Source organism: Akebia trifoliata, chromosome 9, assembly GCF_017979445.1.
Source record: "Akebia trifoliata isolate Shusen 1 chromosome 9, ASM1797944v1, whole genome shotgun sequence".
Taxonomy (NCBI): Eukaryota; Viridiplantae; Streptophyta; class Magnoliopsida; order Ranunculales; family Lardizabalaceae; genus Akebia; species Akebia trifoliata.
This window is the reverse complement of record NC_141383.1, coordinates 1,194,329-1,214,160: the sequence shown is the minus strand read 5'-3', so window position 1 is coordinate 1,214,160 and position 19,832 is coordinate 1,194,329. Positions and strand designations below refer to the sequence as shown.

The 19,832-nt window shown below is 34.2% G+C and overlaps 1 protein-coding gene across 1 annotated transcript; it reads left to right on the top strand.

The window, feature by feature from the left end:
* Positions 1–6,501: 6,501 nt before the first annotated feature.
* On the top strand, positions 6,502–19,733 carry LOC147393995 (1-aminocyclopropane-1-carboxylate oxidase homolog 3-like). Its single transcript, XM_086453530.1, has 2 exons — positions 6,502–7,402; positions 19,292–19,733. Exons 1-2 carry the CDS (start codon positions 6,560–6,562, stop codon positions 19,538–19,540), a joined length of 1,092 nt encoding a protein of 363 aa, XP_086309656.1. The 5' UTR covers positions 6,502–6,559; the 3' UTR covers positions 19,541–19,733.
* Positions 19,734–19,832: the final 99 nt, after the last annotated feature.

Sequence of the window (19,832 nt, the reverse complement as noted above, 5' to 3'; positions counted from 1 at the left end):
AGAGACCTAGAAGTAAGAGATGCATTAAATTATTTTTAGAATAGGCAAACAGAGAATCCTCAATTTTTTAATGCCATCCAATTTGATGAAGATGGAAGAAAGGTAAATTTTTTCTAGGTAGATGCACGATCACATATGGCGTATCACCAATTCAATGATGTTGTCAACTTTGATACTACGTATAAGACCAATAAATACGGAATGCTATTTGCTCTTTTTGCGAGGGTGAATTATCATTATCAAACTATACAATATGATTGTGCATTTTTACAAGATGAAACAGAGGTTACATTTTTTATTTTTATTGTTTAATATATGGCTCAAGGCCATGGGAGGAAGACATCCAGTATCTATCATAACTCACCAAGACATAGCCATGGGAGTAGCTATAAAAATTCCCACCACACGTCATTGTTTATGCCTTGGGCTTATAGAAAAGAAATTTGGAGAGAAATTGTCACACATATAAGTCTGATTTTAAGATTAATATGAGGCAATGCATTCAATAGATGGAGAAATAGAGAGGTGTACTTGTGGCTCAAGCTCCACGTACCAATTGAGATGAGGAGTCAAGGTGTCGAAGCATCTAATCACAAACCTACCACTGCAGAGGGTGCTATTTATAAAAGAGTGGTGAGAGTCCCCTTTGAATAGGTTGTAGAATCCAAGTTGAAGAATGAGATATGTCCTTGATGTGCTAAAACAAAATTCAAGATTGGGGAGTCCTTCTTAAACTCAACTGTTAGTGTGTATTTGACAACACTTCTGAAGTTTGAAGGGATGTGGTCCACCTTTAAAATTCAGACTTTAGAAGTTTTATTTTCGTTTGTTTTGGTTTATATTTCAAACTTCTGAACAAAAAATCAGAAGTTTTGAACTAGTGATGGAGGGATGCTGGACGAAACTTCTAAAATCTAATTTTTTTTATATTCCTAAAATATCCTCCTCAAAATCCTGATTTCTATCACTTATCATTTCCTTATATGAACCCTAGAACCCTTATTTTTAACTTTTCTACATCTCTTTCCTCCTACAACTGTATTGTCAAAATCTCTCCCCTTTCTCTCGTTTCGTGTTTGAAAATCCTATATTTTTATACAAACCCTAAAACCCTATATTTTTCAACTAGAAAATAAATGATTGTTTATTGTTGAGTATTACTTTGTTGGAATATAATTTCTCAAGTATGAATTCAATTGAAAATAATACTTTTAGAGTGTTTGATATGTTATAAATCGAAATAAAATGTGTGGATGGTTTCCTTATGCATAACATGTTATATTTTTTGGTTAACAATTTATTAGAATTACAAAAGGGTAATATTGTCAAAATGGTCATTATGTTTTAAAATTTTATTTGTAATCAAAAGCTTTTAAAAATGATAAACAAACAACTTTTCCATAATAAGATTTCAGATTTCAAATTTCAGATTTTAGAAAAATAGACTTCAGACTTCAGAAGTATTACCAAACATACCTTAATGTTTGAGATGAAGTGAAAAAAGCTTCATTAAATTAAATCATTCTTAGAACCATTTGTGGTGCTTGAAACGAAGTGAAAAAGCTTAATTTGATTTTTTTTAAACATCTCTTACTTTCAATCATTGCAAATTCATCAATCCAAAAAGAACTTAATCTTGTCCAACATTGGAGAAGAGGAACTGATGCAGATTGGCGATGAAGAAACAAATGGAACAATAAATGAAAATTCAAGGATTATCGTAGACAAGGTTGAAGAACCAAAGAAGTCCCTGTTCTCTCGATCAATTTTTTTCTCTCTCGATAGATGAACTTTGATGTTCATCCCTATCTCGAAAAAACAGTCGAACAACATTGCAATCTCTACAATTCAATCTTGAAAAGAAACTGATCCTACTTTTGAAATCAAGAAACTTTGATGGAATCTCCATTGCTTATGTTCTTCCTACATCAATAGGAGAGGTAAATGTTCGGTATCAGAGAGTTTGATGTCTCTACATCAATGAGTGAGATGAGGTGAAGGTTTTCATAACTTCTTCTTGAGATCTCACTCAACTTGTAAGATTTGTAGTCATGAATTGAAGAAATCGATGTATCTGCAGATTTTGCCTAAAAGAAATAAGAGATTAGTCAAAGACTCAAAAATGATTTGATAGGGAAGGAGTTTTGGGTTTTCTTTTGTTATTTTTTATATTGACGCCCCAACTTTTAATTGTTAAACTCCAATTGTTTCACACAAAACCATTTGTCCATAAAACCCTAATTTTTTTATATCGGCGGCCCAACGTTTAATTGTAAATAAACAAAAATGAGATTTTGAAAATAAAATTAAAAAAATGATTAAAAAAATTATTTTCATAAAGTTTCTTGAAAATATTCTTGTAAAAATTTTTTTAAAACATTTTCTTAAAAAAGGAAAGATTAATGTTCCCATTTTATTCTCATAAAAGGTTTTAAAATAATATATATATATATATATATGTTTTCACTAAATTTTTTTTGTGTGTTCATCTATCCTTTTTGCAGGATTGAGAACAAAGACACGTGGCAAATCCCTCTAAACTCGAAGCCTTCACGTGTCAACTGACATGATCAAGGATACCTCGCATTCGACAATGTATCCTTGAGGGGATATTTGAAGGCACCAAAATTTTGAAGATGCATTTACAAATTTTATAAATAAAAATGAAGTCCCTAAAGTTATAAATGGGTCTCGCAATTGAGTCCATTAATTGGGAACGTACCCCCTACAAGCTTGGATTTTAGGCTTTCACAAATAAATCCCATGATTTAAACAAAATCAAGTGATTCACATATTAAATATTGGGCCCTATACCCAAATAAATGAGTTTGACCCAATAATAATTCATAGAATCCTTAAAATTGGATTTGAACGAATTTAACATTTAAACAAGCCAATCAAATCTCTTTAAGTTGGGATATATTTGAAAAATTGAATTATCTTTAAGTTTATAAATACCAAAGCCTCCCTCATTGAGAGAGAATCTGGATCACTTTCTCTTAGAAGACAAAAGCTCTCAAGCCTTCCTTTAAAGACAAAACAAAGTTCTTCAGAGAATCAGATTCCGATTAAATAAAAGATCAAGCAAGAAATCCTTCTCAGGAAGTTAAGAAATCCTTCTCAACCGATAAAACGCGAAGTCTGGAGAGAAGAAAATCTATAGAAGCCTCTACAGAAGATCGAGCACAAACAAGGTCATCGTTAAAGCAACATTCTCTACAGATCATGCACGAAATCCATACAGAAGATAAACCACATTTGTCATCTTTTTATACTTGACTGTTAATCAGAGGAAAATACTAAGATTTATATTCTCGTTTTCATCAAAATCAATATAAAATCAGTTGCGATCTCATTTCACAAATCTCGAGGTAGATTTGTAAAATTTATTGTTAACAAAAGGTATACTTTTTTTTTTTTGTTCTTGCTTGATCCTTGGATCAATTTAACAATCTGAACTAAATGTTAACGCAACAATCACAAAAGTTTATTTATTTATTTATTTTTTGCATTTTTATTATTCTCTCCATCTAGCAGCAACAACAAGAGATTTGAATGTTACTAAAAAAAATAATATGTTAATTAAAAATCTTCCTATTGGAATAAATGGTGAGTCATCTTAGGACTTTGTTTTCAAAAACAATTACAACCCCTTTAAAATTGACAAACAACCCCATGGAAACCTACAAAGGGGTGCATCTTCCTTTCAGTACTACATTGTTATGAGAACAATTCCTTACCTTGTTCATGACTGTAGAACATTGGGAACAATGGTACTTCCATTGAATGTTACTAACTTGAGTTTTAATTTGTCTACTTTTTTGTTGCTTCTTCTTGAAGCCTTTTTGTCCAATATGCATCAATTGGGGGCCCAAATATAGCTTTGCCAAAAACAACTCCAATCCTACTAAAAAATCTCCAAAACATATTCCTAGTTTTAATCAAATGGTAAGTTGTTGACATGGGCAGTTAATTTTTGGCATTACAAAGCAGTCCAAATTTTAATAACAAATAAAAAATAAAAAGAACATATAATATTAAAAAAAATGTATACATCTATCCAACAACAAACCTTAGCACAATTAAATGAAAATTAGCATTCAACCCAACTATCATCCTAATGAGAGTTAATCATCATTCCCTTACACAGCCAACAAATTCAGACAATTTCTTAGAACAATTAGTATCATCCATGTTCGGGCTTGGAACCATAGCTTAAAAGATATTTCACCTATTGTATAATCAAGATGAATTAAATTGTTCGAAAAATAGTTTCACTCGGGATATGGTCACAAGGCATTTCCTTTTCATTAGACACTTGATAATCATTCGTTCAATATTGCTTTTTTTCTTTTTTCGTTCATACTACGACAATGTGATTTGTTTAGTTCGTCGTGCTTTTTTTTATTTTTTATTTTTTTAAGACTCATAACTAATGGAGTAGTTCATATGTTTGAAGTGACAAATATATTATTCTTTCTTTTTCCAGTTAGAACAGCATAAACTGAAAAAATTGCATCCTTCTTGTTAATTGCCACACCAACTTTTCCTAATGCCAATAGAGCTCTCTAACAAATTTATTTGTCAATGTTATACTTGCAAACAGGCTTAGTTTATAGTTTTGCCTGTAATCTCGCCATAGCTTTTCATGCAACACTAAAAAATAATGGAAATTGGCCTTAGATGGCTTTAGATGGATGCTTGGTTCATACAATTCAAGTCAATGATCGACCTAAAAGATGTGTATGGTCGATGGGTCCCAACTCACAGGATCTATGCATGTTCAAAACACATCAAATGAGGATATCTGAGTACACAAAAAGAACGTCGAACCAACACACCCCTGAAAAAGGTCGCAAATACATTTTTTCTTTCAAACTATTCCATAAATCTACAATATATTATAACAAAGGTCTTCAATTTTTTTTATTTTCTCCTCTGTCGTTTCTTCTCCTTCCTTTATGTCTATTGATACATGAGTCTTTGGTTCCTCGTCCCACATGAAAAAACAGCAACGATTTTTCCTTGGTTAGAAGAATATTTACATCAAAAGACACAATTGAATACAGTTCGTAATATTCAATTTAAATTAAATTAAAACTTACAGTCGGTATAGGACAAGGTCTACACCCACAACTATATCACTTTAGTTTATCCACCCAAATCCAATAACCGCATCCATTATTGTTTCCAACCTTAAAAACACAAACAAATAAATTTAAATGCTTTGAAATCATGTCTTATCAAAGCACATGTTAAATAATCAAGCTTACTGCATTTGGATATTTAAGATTTCTTAAAGTTTCGAAATGCATATTTGGCAAATTCCTTTGCCACAAGTACACATAATTTTTATTTCCATTAATTTCTCCCTCTCTATATCCTAAACACTTGAGATAATCTTTAACATTAAAAAATATAGTGATAATGACTACTATCTAGGGGACGGATCATGGACATACGTAAAAACAATGTAATAATAATAATTTTTCAAAATACGGGTTAGAAGTTTCGGATTGAACTGATTTTTTATAAGGATGATCTCTATGATGGAAAGATCATCCTAAAAACAAATTAGGCCAATCTGAAACTTCTAACCCCATCAAAAGTGATTTATAATGTGAGTCGTCAATGTTTTACCAATAATTTGTAAATCACTTTTGATAGACGTAGAAGTTTTAGATTGAGCTGGTTTTTTGTGAGGATAATCTTCTCATCATAAAGACCATCCTCACAAAAAATCAGCTTAATCGGAATCTTCTAACCCATATTTTGAAAAACTATTGTTTTTACATTTATCCTCATGATGGGGTTAGAAGTTTCAGATTGGACTGATTTTTTTCCGGATGATCTTCCTATCATAGATATCATCCTCACAAAAAATCAGCTAAATCCAAAACTTCTAACCCATATTTTGAAAATTTATTAATGTTATATTATTTTTACATATGTTATTTTCATATGTCCCTTGATCCGTTCCCTTTTTATATATACATATATCTGAGTCACCTTCTACAGCCAATGTTGTCCCATATGACTTAAAATTTTGGATTGAGCTGATTTTTTGTGTAAATGATTTCTATGGTGAGGAGATCATCATCACAAAAAATCAGTTCAATCTAAAATTTTTAAGTCCATAAAAAATGGTATACAAATTTTTAGTAAAAAAATCGAGGGTCCAGAATTCTTAAATCATTTTTAATAGGGTCAGAAGTTTCAGATTGGGCTGATTTTTTATGAGGGCCCAATCCCCAATCCAAAACTTTTAAGTCATATGAGGCAGATGTGTTGACTCCTTCAAAATCATCTCAATCCAGAACTTTTAAGCCAAACTGACGGTTGAGATAATATAATGAATGTAGATATCCTAAAGATCGGTACAGTTCTCTAATTAGTACATTTTTTTTATTTTATAGGGATACATTTTATTGGAAATACCTAACATCTCAACCGTCCGTCTGATGGAGAGCCTCAGCCATTAGTTTGAGGTTATAGTTTTTCAAGTTCTTAACTCACAAAGGGTGGTGAGAGCCAGAAATCAAATACAAGAGCGAGACAGATGACAATCGGAAGCACTGTGGACGAGAATTACGATCGAGCAAAGGAGGTCAAGGAATTCGACGACTCTAAGATTGGAGTCAAAGGTCTCGTTGACTCTGGCATCACCTCCATCCCTCGCTTCTTCATCCATCCACCAGAAACTCTCCCTGGGCCCATCACCACCACAAATCAGATACTCGATGAAATCTCCATTGTCGATCTCTCCGGAGTCGATTCTGATCGTAGATCAACCATAGTCGACCAAATCCGTGAATCATCCCGCACGTGTGGCTTCTTCCAAATCACCAATCACGGAATCCCCTTAGAAATCCTCCACCGTCTGATCTCTTCCATCAAATCTTTCAACAATCAATCAACGGACATCAAATCGCAGCACTACAGCCGTGAAATCGGACGCGGCGTATCGTTCTCGACAAATTTCGATCTCTTCAAGTCCAAAGCTGCAAGTTGGAGGGACACACTTACAGTTCGATTGGGCCCCACACCATCAAACTTTGATGAAGTGCCTGAGATTTGCAGGAGAGAGATTGTGGAGTGGGACCAGGAAATCCAACGGTTGGGAGAGACTCTGATGGGGATTTTATCAGAAGGGCTAGGTTTGGATACAGAGAGGTTGAAAAAGATGACGTGTTTGGAAGGAAGAGTGATGGTGGCCCACTGTTATCCGTATTGTCCAGAACCAGATCGAACGGTGGGAATTGCATCTCATTCGGATCCAGGTGTTTTAACGGTTCTGATTCAAAATGAAATTGGAGGGTTACAGGTGAAGAAAGGTGAGAATTGGGTGGATGTCAAACCAGTTGAGGGAGCTCTTGTTATCAACATTGGAGATATTCTTCAGGTAAGTAAATCTGATCGTATCGGAACCGTCGATTTGTTTGACTAAAATTACACGCTTGTGTGCTAGGTGATCTAATAAATGTTGGTTCAACGAATGTCACAAACACTTTTACAAAAATACCCTTACCTTTTTAATTAAGGGTCTTGTTAACGTGTGCTCTTAAAGTGCAATAAATACATCTTGGAAATTGGATTTTGTATTGAAGGTGACCTTGAAAAAAATTATATTCAACCAAAATTGCTCAATTCCTATTTTCAAAGTGTACTTGTGAGGGAGATCTGACACCCCATCTTATACGATAGCCTTTCAAGGGGTCGTTTCACGAGTCGAAGGGGAACAAGATAAAGGAGGACAAGGAGGTTTAGAGAGAGAGAGAGAGAGAGAGAGAGAGAGACTCCCATGTAAGGGAGAAAATGAAGAAAGATCCAACCCCCTCTTTGATGCCCTAAAGCTCTCTTTTATAGGCAAATAAGCGATGAATTACTGGAATATGCCTTCTTGTAATAAACCATAAAGTGGCGGATTTCTTAGATACAATTGCCGTATTTGCGATTATGTGGGTTATAATGATCTCTTGGTCTCTAAACCTATGATCTCTTTGTCTCCCACATTAACTATGGTTTTGCCGCCTCGTTCGATCAATCCATGCGGCAAACACTTGGAGCAACTCATTTTGCACCATCAACATTGGCTCCTTGCATGGCATAGAGGTTGATGGGCCATCCTTGGTGCAAATCATAGCATCATTTGACTATGGTTTCTCAATTAGGATATCTCGTGGTTTGATGAAATAATAATGGTTGATACAATTAGGTAGATTAAGGAGTGAGGTAGAAGCGACCTCAGTGGTTAGTAAATGCCTAAAAAAGGGTGGCTTACAAGACCTCAACGATGAGGCATAACTCGAAGAGTAATAACAGTGTCTTTAATTGTTATATTTACACAAATTAATCATTTATCAAGCATGGTATGCTTAAAAAGGTCACCTACCAAAGTAAGAAAGTTGGTAAAGGTTTGCTAGTGCTTAACACTTGGTATAGGGTACCAACTGGTGTGAAGTGTCAATTGGGTTTAGGGCGCCAATCGGTTTAAGATGCCAATTTAAGACACTAGTTTGATCTACGACACCAATGGGTTTGGGACAACAAATGATTTAAGGCACCTTTGGTCAATTAGTCTAAGGAACCAATTGGTCCTAGATGCCAAGTAGTCTAAGGAACCAATTGAGTCTAAGCCTCCTAATGATTTTGTAGAAAATGAGTAGGGCATTGGTTCCTAGCGACTGTAAGTCAAAGTATGGTGTCGGGGTTTAGTGACTGAGTCAAGGCATTGGTGCCTAATGATTGAGTCAAGGCGTTAGATCTTGGTGACCATAAATCATGGTGTTGGAGCCTAGCCACTATTAGTCATGGTGTTGGAGCATGATAATGGAGTAATGGCATTGGGGCCTATCAACTAAGTCATGGCGTTGAACGGAGACCTAGTGACTTAGTCAAGCCTAGGCTTGTCAATGGATATCTTTCAAATCGAATATGACTATATTCGAATTCGATTTCGAATCTGAAGTTTGACGGATATTGTAATACAATATTTGAATTCGATTAACTTTTGAATATTCGATTCGTTTGATAAGTAAATCGGATTTGAAAAAAAAAATCTAAAATTCAAATTGATGGGATCCCCTTAAACTCGGTCTTCTATGATATACTATTATAATATGACCTTGAATGCCTTTGTCTTCTTCTTTGTAACAGAAACCCTTGATTTTTTTCTCAAAACCAGGCAAGATAGGGTTTCTGGAAAGTAGAAAATGGTGGGATTTTGGGTTCAAAAATCAATGGATTTTTACTAGGAATTGAGGAAAAGTTTGAAAACGATGGATTAAGAGCTAAAAATTTGCTTTGTAGACAAATAAAAGATTACCTAAATGCCGACTTCACTTGTAACAAAAACCGTCTTCTTTTTTCCAAAACGAGACACTTTTAAGGCTTTAATCATTAGACTTTTATTGTCAAAACCAGATCTTGAACCCTAATATTCTATTTCCTTCAACCTTCAAACTGCAAGGGAAACTAGGATTTTGCGGAAGTAGAAAACAATGGAATTTTGGTTTTAAAAATCAATGGTTTTCTACATCAGGTTAGGGTAATTGAAGATGGTGATTCAAGATCAAGATAAGGTTGGTTAAAGGAAAAGTGAATATCTTGAACATGAAAGATTTTGAGAGAAGGACTATGGAGAGAGAGGAAGAAAGAGATAGGATTTACTTAGAAAGTTGTAAGACCGATCGTCAGAGCCCAAAGAAGATGATCGACAAAACTGGCCGGCCTAGTTGTAAACCTTAGAGGAGGAGATGTTGAGTATGTGGAATTGTTAAAAATGAGATATTGAGATTCTAGAGGGAGATTTTATCATGCAATATAATCTATAATACATATAAGATATCGAATCAGATGCACCAATATCCGAATCTGTATTAAAAAAAAATTCGAATATCAAAATTTATCTGAATTCGAATTCGAAATCCAAAGTTTTTGAATATTATTCGACTTTTTGTATATGAATTCAAATTGGATTTTTTTTTTAAAATCGACCATTAAAGGATCGGTTTCTTCTCTCTTCACTCCTTTCTCCTTTTTCTCTCTCTTGAGTATTTAAACAAAATTTTGAATTTTTAAAAAACAACTGGCCATTCAATGTCCGATTTTTTCTCTCTCCTCTTCATCTCTTCCTCCTTGATTTCAACAACGCAAATTTACTCCCTCATCCACTTTTTACTCGATTTCAACAACGCAAATTTATTCCCTCATCCACTTTTTACTCGATTTCAACAATGCAAATTTACTTCCTCATCCATCTTTTACTCTTCATTTCTCTCTTCTCTTCAAAAGAACGATTTTTTTTACTTCATCTTCTTCTTCAACTTCTTCACTCACTAAGGTAAATCAAAATTTTTTTATTATTATTTTACATCTCAAGATATTGATCTAAAGATATTAAACTCAAGATCTTGATATCATGATAAGATGATCTTGATCTTATCGGGTATGGATATGAGTATCAAAATTTATGATCTCAATATTCTTTTAGATAATTTTAGAGAGTTTCTTTGCCACACCAACTTTTGCTAATCCCACTGCAAGATGTGTGTTAATTCTTTGATGATTTATTAATGAAATAAGGCATGTGTTCACAAAAGTTGGCGTGGCAATAGAATCTCTCTAATTATATTAATTGAAGTGTTAAAGAAATCATTGTGACAACAAATATGAATCATTTATCTTAATGATTAATAAGGAAAAGTTTTAACAAAAGTTTTAACGAGTATGCTATGTTCGGGTTGCTAGAGATAAATAAGGATAATAGAAATAAGGTAGGTGTATTGTATTCTATGTAAACGATGCTTTTTATCACATTGTAAAGATTTAGATTAATCAACATCAATTAATTGATTGTGTTTGCATGTTTGTGGACTTTGAAATGAAAATGGAATTTGATTATAAATTTAATTTAGAAACTAATCTCGAAAATCTAACTAATTTGGAAAAAGAATATTAAAATTATTTTTTTCTACAAAATTGTTTTTCTAAAAATATGGCACAAAAAATATGTTATAGGTAATTAGATATATTATTAATGTTTATATACAAATGTGATTAGAGAAGTTAATGAAATCGATATAGAGCTAATTTTAGGTAAGGCATGTGCAAATCATGAATTGAAGTGTTATATGGAAGTTTTAAAATAGACAAAAAGAAAATGAAAGAAATATAATCCAAGCACTCTTGTAATCATTTAATGTGCATCATTAATTTTTAAATAAAAATTCTAACCTGTCCCATCCATATATCATTTGATATATGACCCTGCCGATCAGTTAAAACATCTGTAGTCGGACCTCAAGGAATACGTTCATCATTGGTTGCCATCTATTCCAATAAATCAAGATCATAAGATATTAATATTAAGGTCACGTGATACATTTAAATTAAGAATGCTGAATTTGTAAATATTTTAGTTACCCTTTATAGTTTCTAACCTAGGAAATTAACCTAAAAGAAAAATAACATATGACTTAAATGTGTTTGCACCCATATTTTCAGAATGTTTTTTTATTTATTTAAATTTTGTAGGAAAAAAAAAAATTTAATATTCTTTTTCCAAATTATTAATTTCTAAATTAAATTTTTGAGATTAATTTTTAAATTAAATTTATACTCAAATTCCATTTTCATTTCAAAGTTCACAAACATGCTAACACAATCAATTAATTTTATAACTCAACACTACATGTGCATGAAATTACAAAAAACTGTGTTTTGCCAAAATTACTAAATCCCCATTGCATGTTTTTAACATTGTATAGTGTTGAGTTCTAATAGGGAAAATTATTTGTTACTTTCTAATTTTATTGTCTTTTATCTTCTCTCCCCTTTCTTAATAAAACCTCTCAAAATTAAATTATTTTTTCTCTTTTACCCCCTCAACTCCAAAGAGGATGTCAGTGTCAATACAGTAAACTTTAGTATAAAAATATTATTCAAAATAATTATTTAAAATCATCGAAGTTTTTTTTTTCTTTATTTTATTAAAAGTCAACTGTTTGTGAGGTTAATATTACAATGATGCATTAATATTTTTTTGTGGGTGATGATAGTAAGATTTATTCTAACATAAGATCATCAAACATGACATTCATGTGGACCCAATAACGAGTACAAAGGAGGATAGGAAAATGAAGTAATACATAAATATTTTCAAACTTCTATACTTCTCTAAGGACTACTCTATTATTGCTCTTGACTTTTTTGGTGTTGTGATCTCAACATAATTTTTTTACACCACTAATTGGTTCAAAAGGTATCCTGTTTTTTCTAAAGAAAGCTTTTGAAATTCTAGTCCCACATTAGATGATTACAAGAGTGCTTGGATTATCTTTCTTTCTTTTCTTTTTGTCTGTTTTAAAACTTCCATATAAAGACCCAAACATTTCAATTCATGATTTGCACATGCCTTACCTAAAATTAACTCTATATCGATTTCATTAACTTCTCTAATTACATTTGGATATAAACATTAATAATATATCTAATTATCTATAACATATTTTTTGTGCCATATTTTCAAAATGTTTTTTTTAATTTAAATTTTGTAGAAAAAAACAATTTTAATATTCTTTTTCCAAATTAGTTAGATTTTCAAGGTTAATTTCTAAATTAAATTTATACTCAAATTCCATTTTCATTTCAAAGTCCACAAACATACAAACACAATCAATTAATTGATGTTGACTAATCTAAATCTTTACGATGTGATAAAAAGCATCGTTTACATAGAATACAATGCACCTACCTTATTTCTATCATCCTTATTTATCTCTAGCAACCCGAATATAGCATACTCGCTAAGACTTTTGTTAAAACTTCTCCTTATTAATCATTAAGATAAATGATTCATATTTGCCGCCACAACGATTTCTTTAACACTTCAATTAATACAATTAGAGAGATTCTTTTGCCACGCCAACTTTTGCGAACACATGCCTTATTTCATTAATAAATCATCAAAGAATTAGCACACATCTTGCGGAGGGATTATCAAAAGTTGGTGTGGCAGAGAAGCTCTCTAAAATTATCTAAAAGAAGATTGAGATCATAAATTTTGGTACTGGTACTCATACTCATACCCAAACCCAATAAGATCAAGATCTTATCATAAGATCAAGATCTTATCATAAGATCAGGATCATCTGATCTTGAGATTAGGATCTTATGATCTTGATCTTATTATGAGATCAAGATCTTATGATCTTGATCTTATCATAAGATCAAGATCTTGAGTTTAATATATTGAGATTAATATCTTGAGATGTAAAATAATTAAAAAAAAATTGATTTACCTTAGTGAATGAAGAAGTTGAAGAAGTAAAAAAAAAATTCGTTTTTTTTGAGAGAAGAAAAGAGAGAGAAAGGAAGAGTAAAAGGTGGATGAGGGAGTAAATTTGCGTTGTTGAAATCGAGTAAAAAGTGGATGAGGGAATAAATTTGCGTTGTTGAAGTTGAGTAAAAAGTGGATGAGCGAGTAAATTTACGTTGTTGAAATCGAGGATGAAGAGAGAAAGAGGAGAGAAAAAATCGGACATTGAATGGCCGGTTGTTTTTAAAAAATTCGATTTTTTGTTTAAATACCCAAGAGAGAAATGAGTGAAGAGAGAGAAGAAATCGGCCCTTTAATGGTCGATTTTTTTTAAAAAAATTCAATTTTTTTTTTAAATATTCGAGAGAGAGAAGTGAAGAGAGAGAGAGAAGAAATCAGCCCTTTAATGGTCGGATTTTTATCCTTTTTATAAGTTTTCAAAAATTAGATTATTTTTGTTAAATAATTTTCTTTTAAGGATTTTTTTCATAATTTTCCCTTAGGTTTATTATGCCAACACTCAGGTCTGGCTCTATGGCATGGGTCAAGTACATTTTAGGTGGGGGGTTCGGTAGTATTTAAAAATGCATTTCGAGCACCATTTTAGTAAGGTTTTTAGTGGAAGGTGTGCCCTAGACGTTAGTTTGAGGTGTTGGTTGATTTTAGTGGGTTTAAAAGGTGACTTTGGGTATTGTTCCCAAACATTTACTTGACGTGTTTTAGGTGACGTTCTATGGTGGTTAGAGTGTTGAGTTTAGTCCCACATCAGACACTCATTGCCTTGTCTCTCTCCTTATAAGCTCTTGGGCCTCTCCACTCATTGCCAATTGGTTTTGAGTTGGTCCCTCAAAGTTATCATGGTATCAGAGTTTTAGTTCATATTGGTTATGAGTTCAAATCTTTCCACCCTTATGGGTGAGGAGTTTTGAGTGTTAGTTTTCCTCCACTCTCAATTGTGGCATACCCTGTTTGTCCCTCATGACCCTCATATATTAATAATTACTGTCTTCCTTAACACCAATTGGTTTTGGGGAAAATGATTAGTTATTAAAAATTATTCTATCTAAAATCAATTAATGTTAGGGAATGCAACAACTATTAATATATGAGGGTCATAGGGGACAAATGGGGTATGCCACAATTGAGAGTGGAGGAAAACTGACACTCAACACTCCCACTTACCCATAAGGGTGGAAAGATTTGAACCCATGATCAATATGAAACAAAGCTTTGATACTATGATAACTGATCATTTACCTCAAAACCAATTGGTGTTAGGGAATACAACAACTATTAATATATGAGGGTCATAGGGGACAAATGGGGTATGTCATAATTGAGAATGGAGGAAAACTAACACTCAACAAAGATACACTTCAGAATCCATATAACCCATCTATTTCCAAAATCCATCCTTCTCATCAAGTATTTAAGGAAATTCCAATTCATGTGATCGTAGGCCTTTTGGGGATCAACTTTACAAACTAGACCAGGAGCCTTCAACTTCCTTCTATAATTTATGCATTCGTTAGCAATAAGCACCCTGTCGAGAATTTTTCTCTTGCACAAAAGCTTCTTGAGTTTCGCTAATGATGCTTGAAATCACCTTTCTTATTCTCACGGCTAGCACTTTAAAAATTATCTTATAAACCGAACTCACCAAGCTAATTGGTCTCAAGTTAGAAATTTCCACCATACCCGATTTTTTAAGAATGAGATCCACAAAAGTGCAATTTTCCTAAAATCAAGAAAGTCTTCATTATAAAAGTCCACAAACACCACTAGCAAATTGCTAGTGAAGATATTGAGTTCATTTTCCAAGAGTCTACGGATCCCCACCCTATATATATGAACTCTTGCAAAAGCTTCTTTTCGTTGTATTGTTTATCTTTTTCTGGCTTTGTCACACTACTCTAAAAAGGATATTTCATATATGAGTGTTAGTGCCATGTCTAAGATGCCTTAGGCCCATGCTACCCTCGCCTCTAACCCAAACCATCCAGTATACTTGTGCTAGAAACCCTTGATCAAACTGGCATCTAAATCACGCTTGAAACAACTAAATTAGATGCTTGAAATGCCATATGAAAACACCAGTTGAAACACAAGAAGATGTCAAAACCCACAAGTTTGCTTATTCTTCATCCCACACTTGAACCATGTGCAACTCACGTCTTAATTGCCTTGTGTAATACACTCTTTTTGCTTGATCCCAATGCCTTAAATCTATACCTACAACTCACACCATTAACTTAGGCCTTGGACCTATGCCATTTCGGACCACATTTGAAAACATTGTTGCATTGGCGCCTCAATATGCCTTAAAGCCTTCTGAACCACATACCTTAAACGTTCCCAAAGTGCATGCTAAACCAACATCCCTATGCATTTTGAACGTGCCTAGACTAATGTTTGAGACAGTCTTATAAGGTTCCAAAACTCACCTAAAAAGTGCTTCAATTTAGACAACAAGCTTATGCCATTAACATGCATCTTGGACTTTTACACATGTTGTACTAGGGATTGAAACCCATCATAAACCACTCCACAAACGTCCTAAATCTGATATTGTCATTCAAATTAGGCCTTAGACTAGTATCTCGATGTTGAATGTTAGTTTTCCTCTACTCTATATTGTGGTATACCCCACTTGTCCTCCATGACCCTCATATATTAATAGTTGTTGTCTTCCCTAACATCAATTGGTTTTAGGTAGAATGGTTTGCAACGTGGTACCAAAGAGCTAGGTTTGTATAGGTAGGGTTCAAGTCTATTCGAAGGAATTTTCTACTCTTATAGGTGAGGGGGAGTGTTGTGTTATCCGCTTCTGCTCCCAGGTGTCACATGCTCACGTATCGTGCCCTAGTTTGACACGTGACCCTCTTATATTCATAGTTGTCTCCCTCTCCAAAAGATCGGTCTTTTGGAGTAGTTGGTTGGTTAACATGGTATTAGAGCATCCCTTTCTCTCCTCCATGTCATCCAATTCATATCAATTGTGATTGATAACTGCTCATTTACCTCAAAACCAATTGGTGGTAGGTAAGGCAGCAACTATTAATATATAAGAGTCATGGGGGACAAGTGGGTTATACAACAATTAAGTGAGGTAGTAATTATGGGAAGATTGGGTTCTTGAGAAGATTGGGTAGAAGTTGAGCCTTTGTAAAAATGAGGTTCCTTTCAAAAGGTGGCAAGTTGACTTCGATCAAAAGCTCATTATTGGCAATCCCAAACTACTGTCCCTCTCTTCTCCTTATCGAAAAACGTGGAAATTAAACTCGACAGATTGTGCAAGGATTTCTTCTGGCATGACAAAGATGATGGAAGGAAGTTGCATCTTGTGAGTTGGAAAAAAGTGTGCTTGCTCAAGAGAAATGGAGGTTTAGGCATAACAAATTTTAGCATAATGAACTCGGCTCTCTTAGGAAAGTGGCTATGGAGGTTTGCAAATGAGTGTGGAAGTTTGTGGAGGAGGGTAATAAGGGATAAGTTCGGGGTTCAAAACAGTGGTTGGGAAAGTGGTGCCGCAAAAAGAACGTATGGGTGTGGAGTGTGGAAAGGTATTTTGAGGAGACTTCTGTTGTACCGTTAGAAAGTAAAATTTAAAGCGGGGAAGAACGATCAATTGAGATTTTGGGAATATTGGTGGTGTGGAGATCGGCCCTTGAATCTTCTTTTCTTAGAGTTGTATGAGTTTTCCTTGAAAAAAGGAGAAGCGGTTTCTTCTTTTATTTATAGAGATGTTGAGGGGGGTAGTTGGGGCTTTGGGTTCAGATGTCCTTTCAATGATTGGGAGTTGGAGAATGTGGCGAGATTTACTAAGTGTGTACATGTGTCGTTGATTGATCTTAATACGGAGGATAGATGGGTTTAGGATGGTAATATCACTATGCGGTCTTTATACTTAATTGGGGCTCAAGTTACTGATTCGAGCTTCCCTTGTACCACGGTTTGGAGGACGAGCGCCCCCTCAAGTTTTTCGGTGTTTATGTGGCTTGCTACGCTTGTAAGATTGTCGACGATCAATATCTTGAGAAAGAAAGGGTTCTACTTAACAAATTTTTGTTGCCTTTGCAAATTAGATGGGGAGATGGTAATTCATTTACTCTTTTACATTGTTGCTATATTTGCAAGGTTTGGAACCATTTTCTTCAATTATTTAGGTTGGTGAGGGTGTTTGCCGAACTCGGTGAAGGATTTTGTGGAGAGTTGGCTTGTAGGGGGAGGCATTTCACCAAGGCAAAATAGACTCTTTGGGATTTAGTTCCTTTCGTAATATGTTAGTCGATTTGGAAGGAGAGGAATCAACGTGTGTTTGAGAATGAAGGAAAGGTTGTGCAAGACGTGGTTTTGGAGGTCATTGCTTTGTTTTTTTTGTTTTTTTGTGCAAAAGGCTTAAAGAGTTTAGGGGTATTTTCTTTGAAGATTTCTTAGTTAGTTGGGAGAGGGTTTGTAGTGTAGATATGAGGTAATCTTTTTCCTTCTTTTTCGATGGCTTACTCACCGTTTGATAGGTTTGTATTTCTTTCTTTTGGCTATTCCCCTCGACCTACGTTTTTTATTAATGACATTATCTTTACCTATCAAAAGAGAAAATCATGTCCAGGCCATGTAAGCTTGAAATCCAACGGTTGAGATAAATCTTAGGGATATGTACAACAACTATACGTGCTATATTTATTAATAGCTAATGTAAGGACAACTTTAGGGTTTTGGCAGGAGTGCTCTGCACAAGACACATGCCACGCAAAGGTATATTTTCTTATAATTCCGTAAATAAATAAATAAAAACATTAGTCAAAGCATGGTAAACACCTTTCAAAGAAAGGTAGAGAGAAAACAGGATGAGTATCAATGATCTGTGTAACATTCTAACATGGTTTAATGTGGATTGATCTAGTTGGAGCATGCTTGAAAGCATGGGTTTTCTTTCGTGGATTTGAGCCCATTTGGCAAGTCCAGTTTGACACTCAAGGAAAGGGCAAAAGGAAAAGAAGAGGGCGAAATCTCCATCCCAAATAGTAGAAAATTTGAAGAAGACAAGGAAGATTAGCAGTTCATTTTAAACCAAGCCCCAATACCAATGCACCACTAATGACTCATAACGGTGAAAACCAACGCTTAGAGCCCTTTAAAAAAAAATAACAATGGACAAAAAGTAGATGACCTGTATAAGAATAAATGTTGCTAGTTGTGTAGCTGATTGGGTTTGTTCGATCCAACAACCTTTTCGTCAACAAGCCTCGTTCATGATGTTTGTTGGTGCAATTGGTAGACAAGGATGCAACCATAGAGACTGGTATTTTGTCATTCTCCTTTTTTTTTTTTTTTTGCTTGAACTGGTGGAGTGTTGTGTTACAACGGCCTATTTTGGATGTTTGCTGCTCTTCCATTGTCATTTCTTCGCCTCGATCGTGTGAACCACCTCCCTAGTGGAGTCGCCGAATGTTTTAGGTGGAAATGCGGATTAGTCTTTTTTGCTTGATTGCATGGAGGATGAGGGTGAGGTGGTTTTGACAACCTGCCTAAACTGATAGGAAGGTCGTTTCACGAGTCAAAGGGGAAGAAGACAAAGGAAAATGAGGAGACTCTGTTTGAGAGAGAGAGAGAGAGAGAGAGAGAAAATCATAGAGCTCTCTTTTATAGGCAAATAAGTATAGGGATACAAATGACAACCAAGTTAACATTTGAATATGGTCAGAACCGGAAAGGAAAGTTGGTGTATGGCAGACATTGAATTAATAAGTAATTTTTTTGAAGGTGCTCCACTTCCAAAGATGTTTTTGAACATTATGCTTCCATGATCCCGCCTTTGCTTTTCCACCACCACTACCCATACTTTGCTCTGATCTCCAAGGGATTGAGTTCTAACAGTACTATTTATCTGTTATTTCCACTAGAGAAGCTTTTCGAACAACGTCATTTGATTTCAAATTCTTTCTGATATTGTTCTTCTATGTTGTCTTTCAGATTATGTCTAATGACGAATACAAGAGCGTGGAGCATCGGGTGCTGGCCAATCCTTTCCAGGAGCCACGAATCTCAATCGCCATTTTCTTCAACCCCAGCAAGAGAGAGGATCTCTATGGACCAATACCAGATCTAATATCACCAGAGAAACCATCCCTTTACCAACAGTTCACATTGACAGAGTTTATGAGAAAGCTCTTTTCAAAAGAGTTGGATGGGAAATCTTTGATAGATCACTTCAAATTGTGAGAAACAGTTGATGCATCGATGATGTAATATATTGTTTATATTGGTTGAATAGAAAGCCAAACTAAAGTATATAGATTTTATATTTGTTATGTAAATTTTACATTACAAATCCCCTCAAACCTACAATCTTCTAAAACCATGCTAAAGATGAAGGTGATGACCCATTTTTAATTTTTTAAGAAGTTTCAAGTTCTTTAGAACATCTTTTTTTGGGTACTATTCTTTGTTTTTTGGGTATGTGTGGGTGTGTAGCACTATCTTCAACCAATAAGGTTTCCTCTTCTCCCTTGTG

What these genes read in the sequence shown, in the direction of transcription:
- LOC147393995 (XM_086453530.1), top strand. Translation starts at nt 6,560, where the DNA reads ATGACAATCGGAAGCACTGTGGACGAGAATTACGATCGAGCAAAGGAG. An exon ending in ACATTGGAGATATTCTTCAG is followed by an intron (nt 7,403 to 19,291) that starts GTAAGTAAATCT and finishes GTTGTCTTTCAG; the next exon opens with ATTATGTCTAATGACGAATA.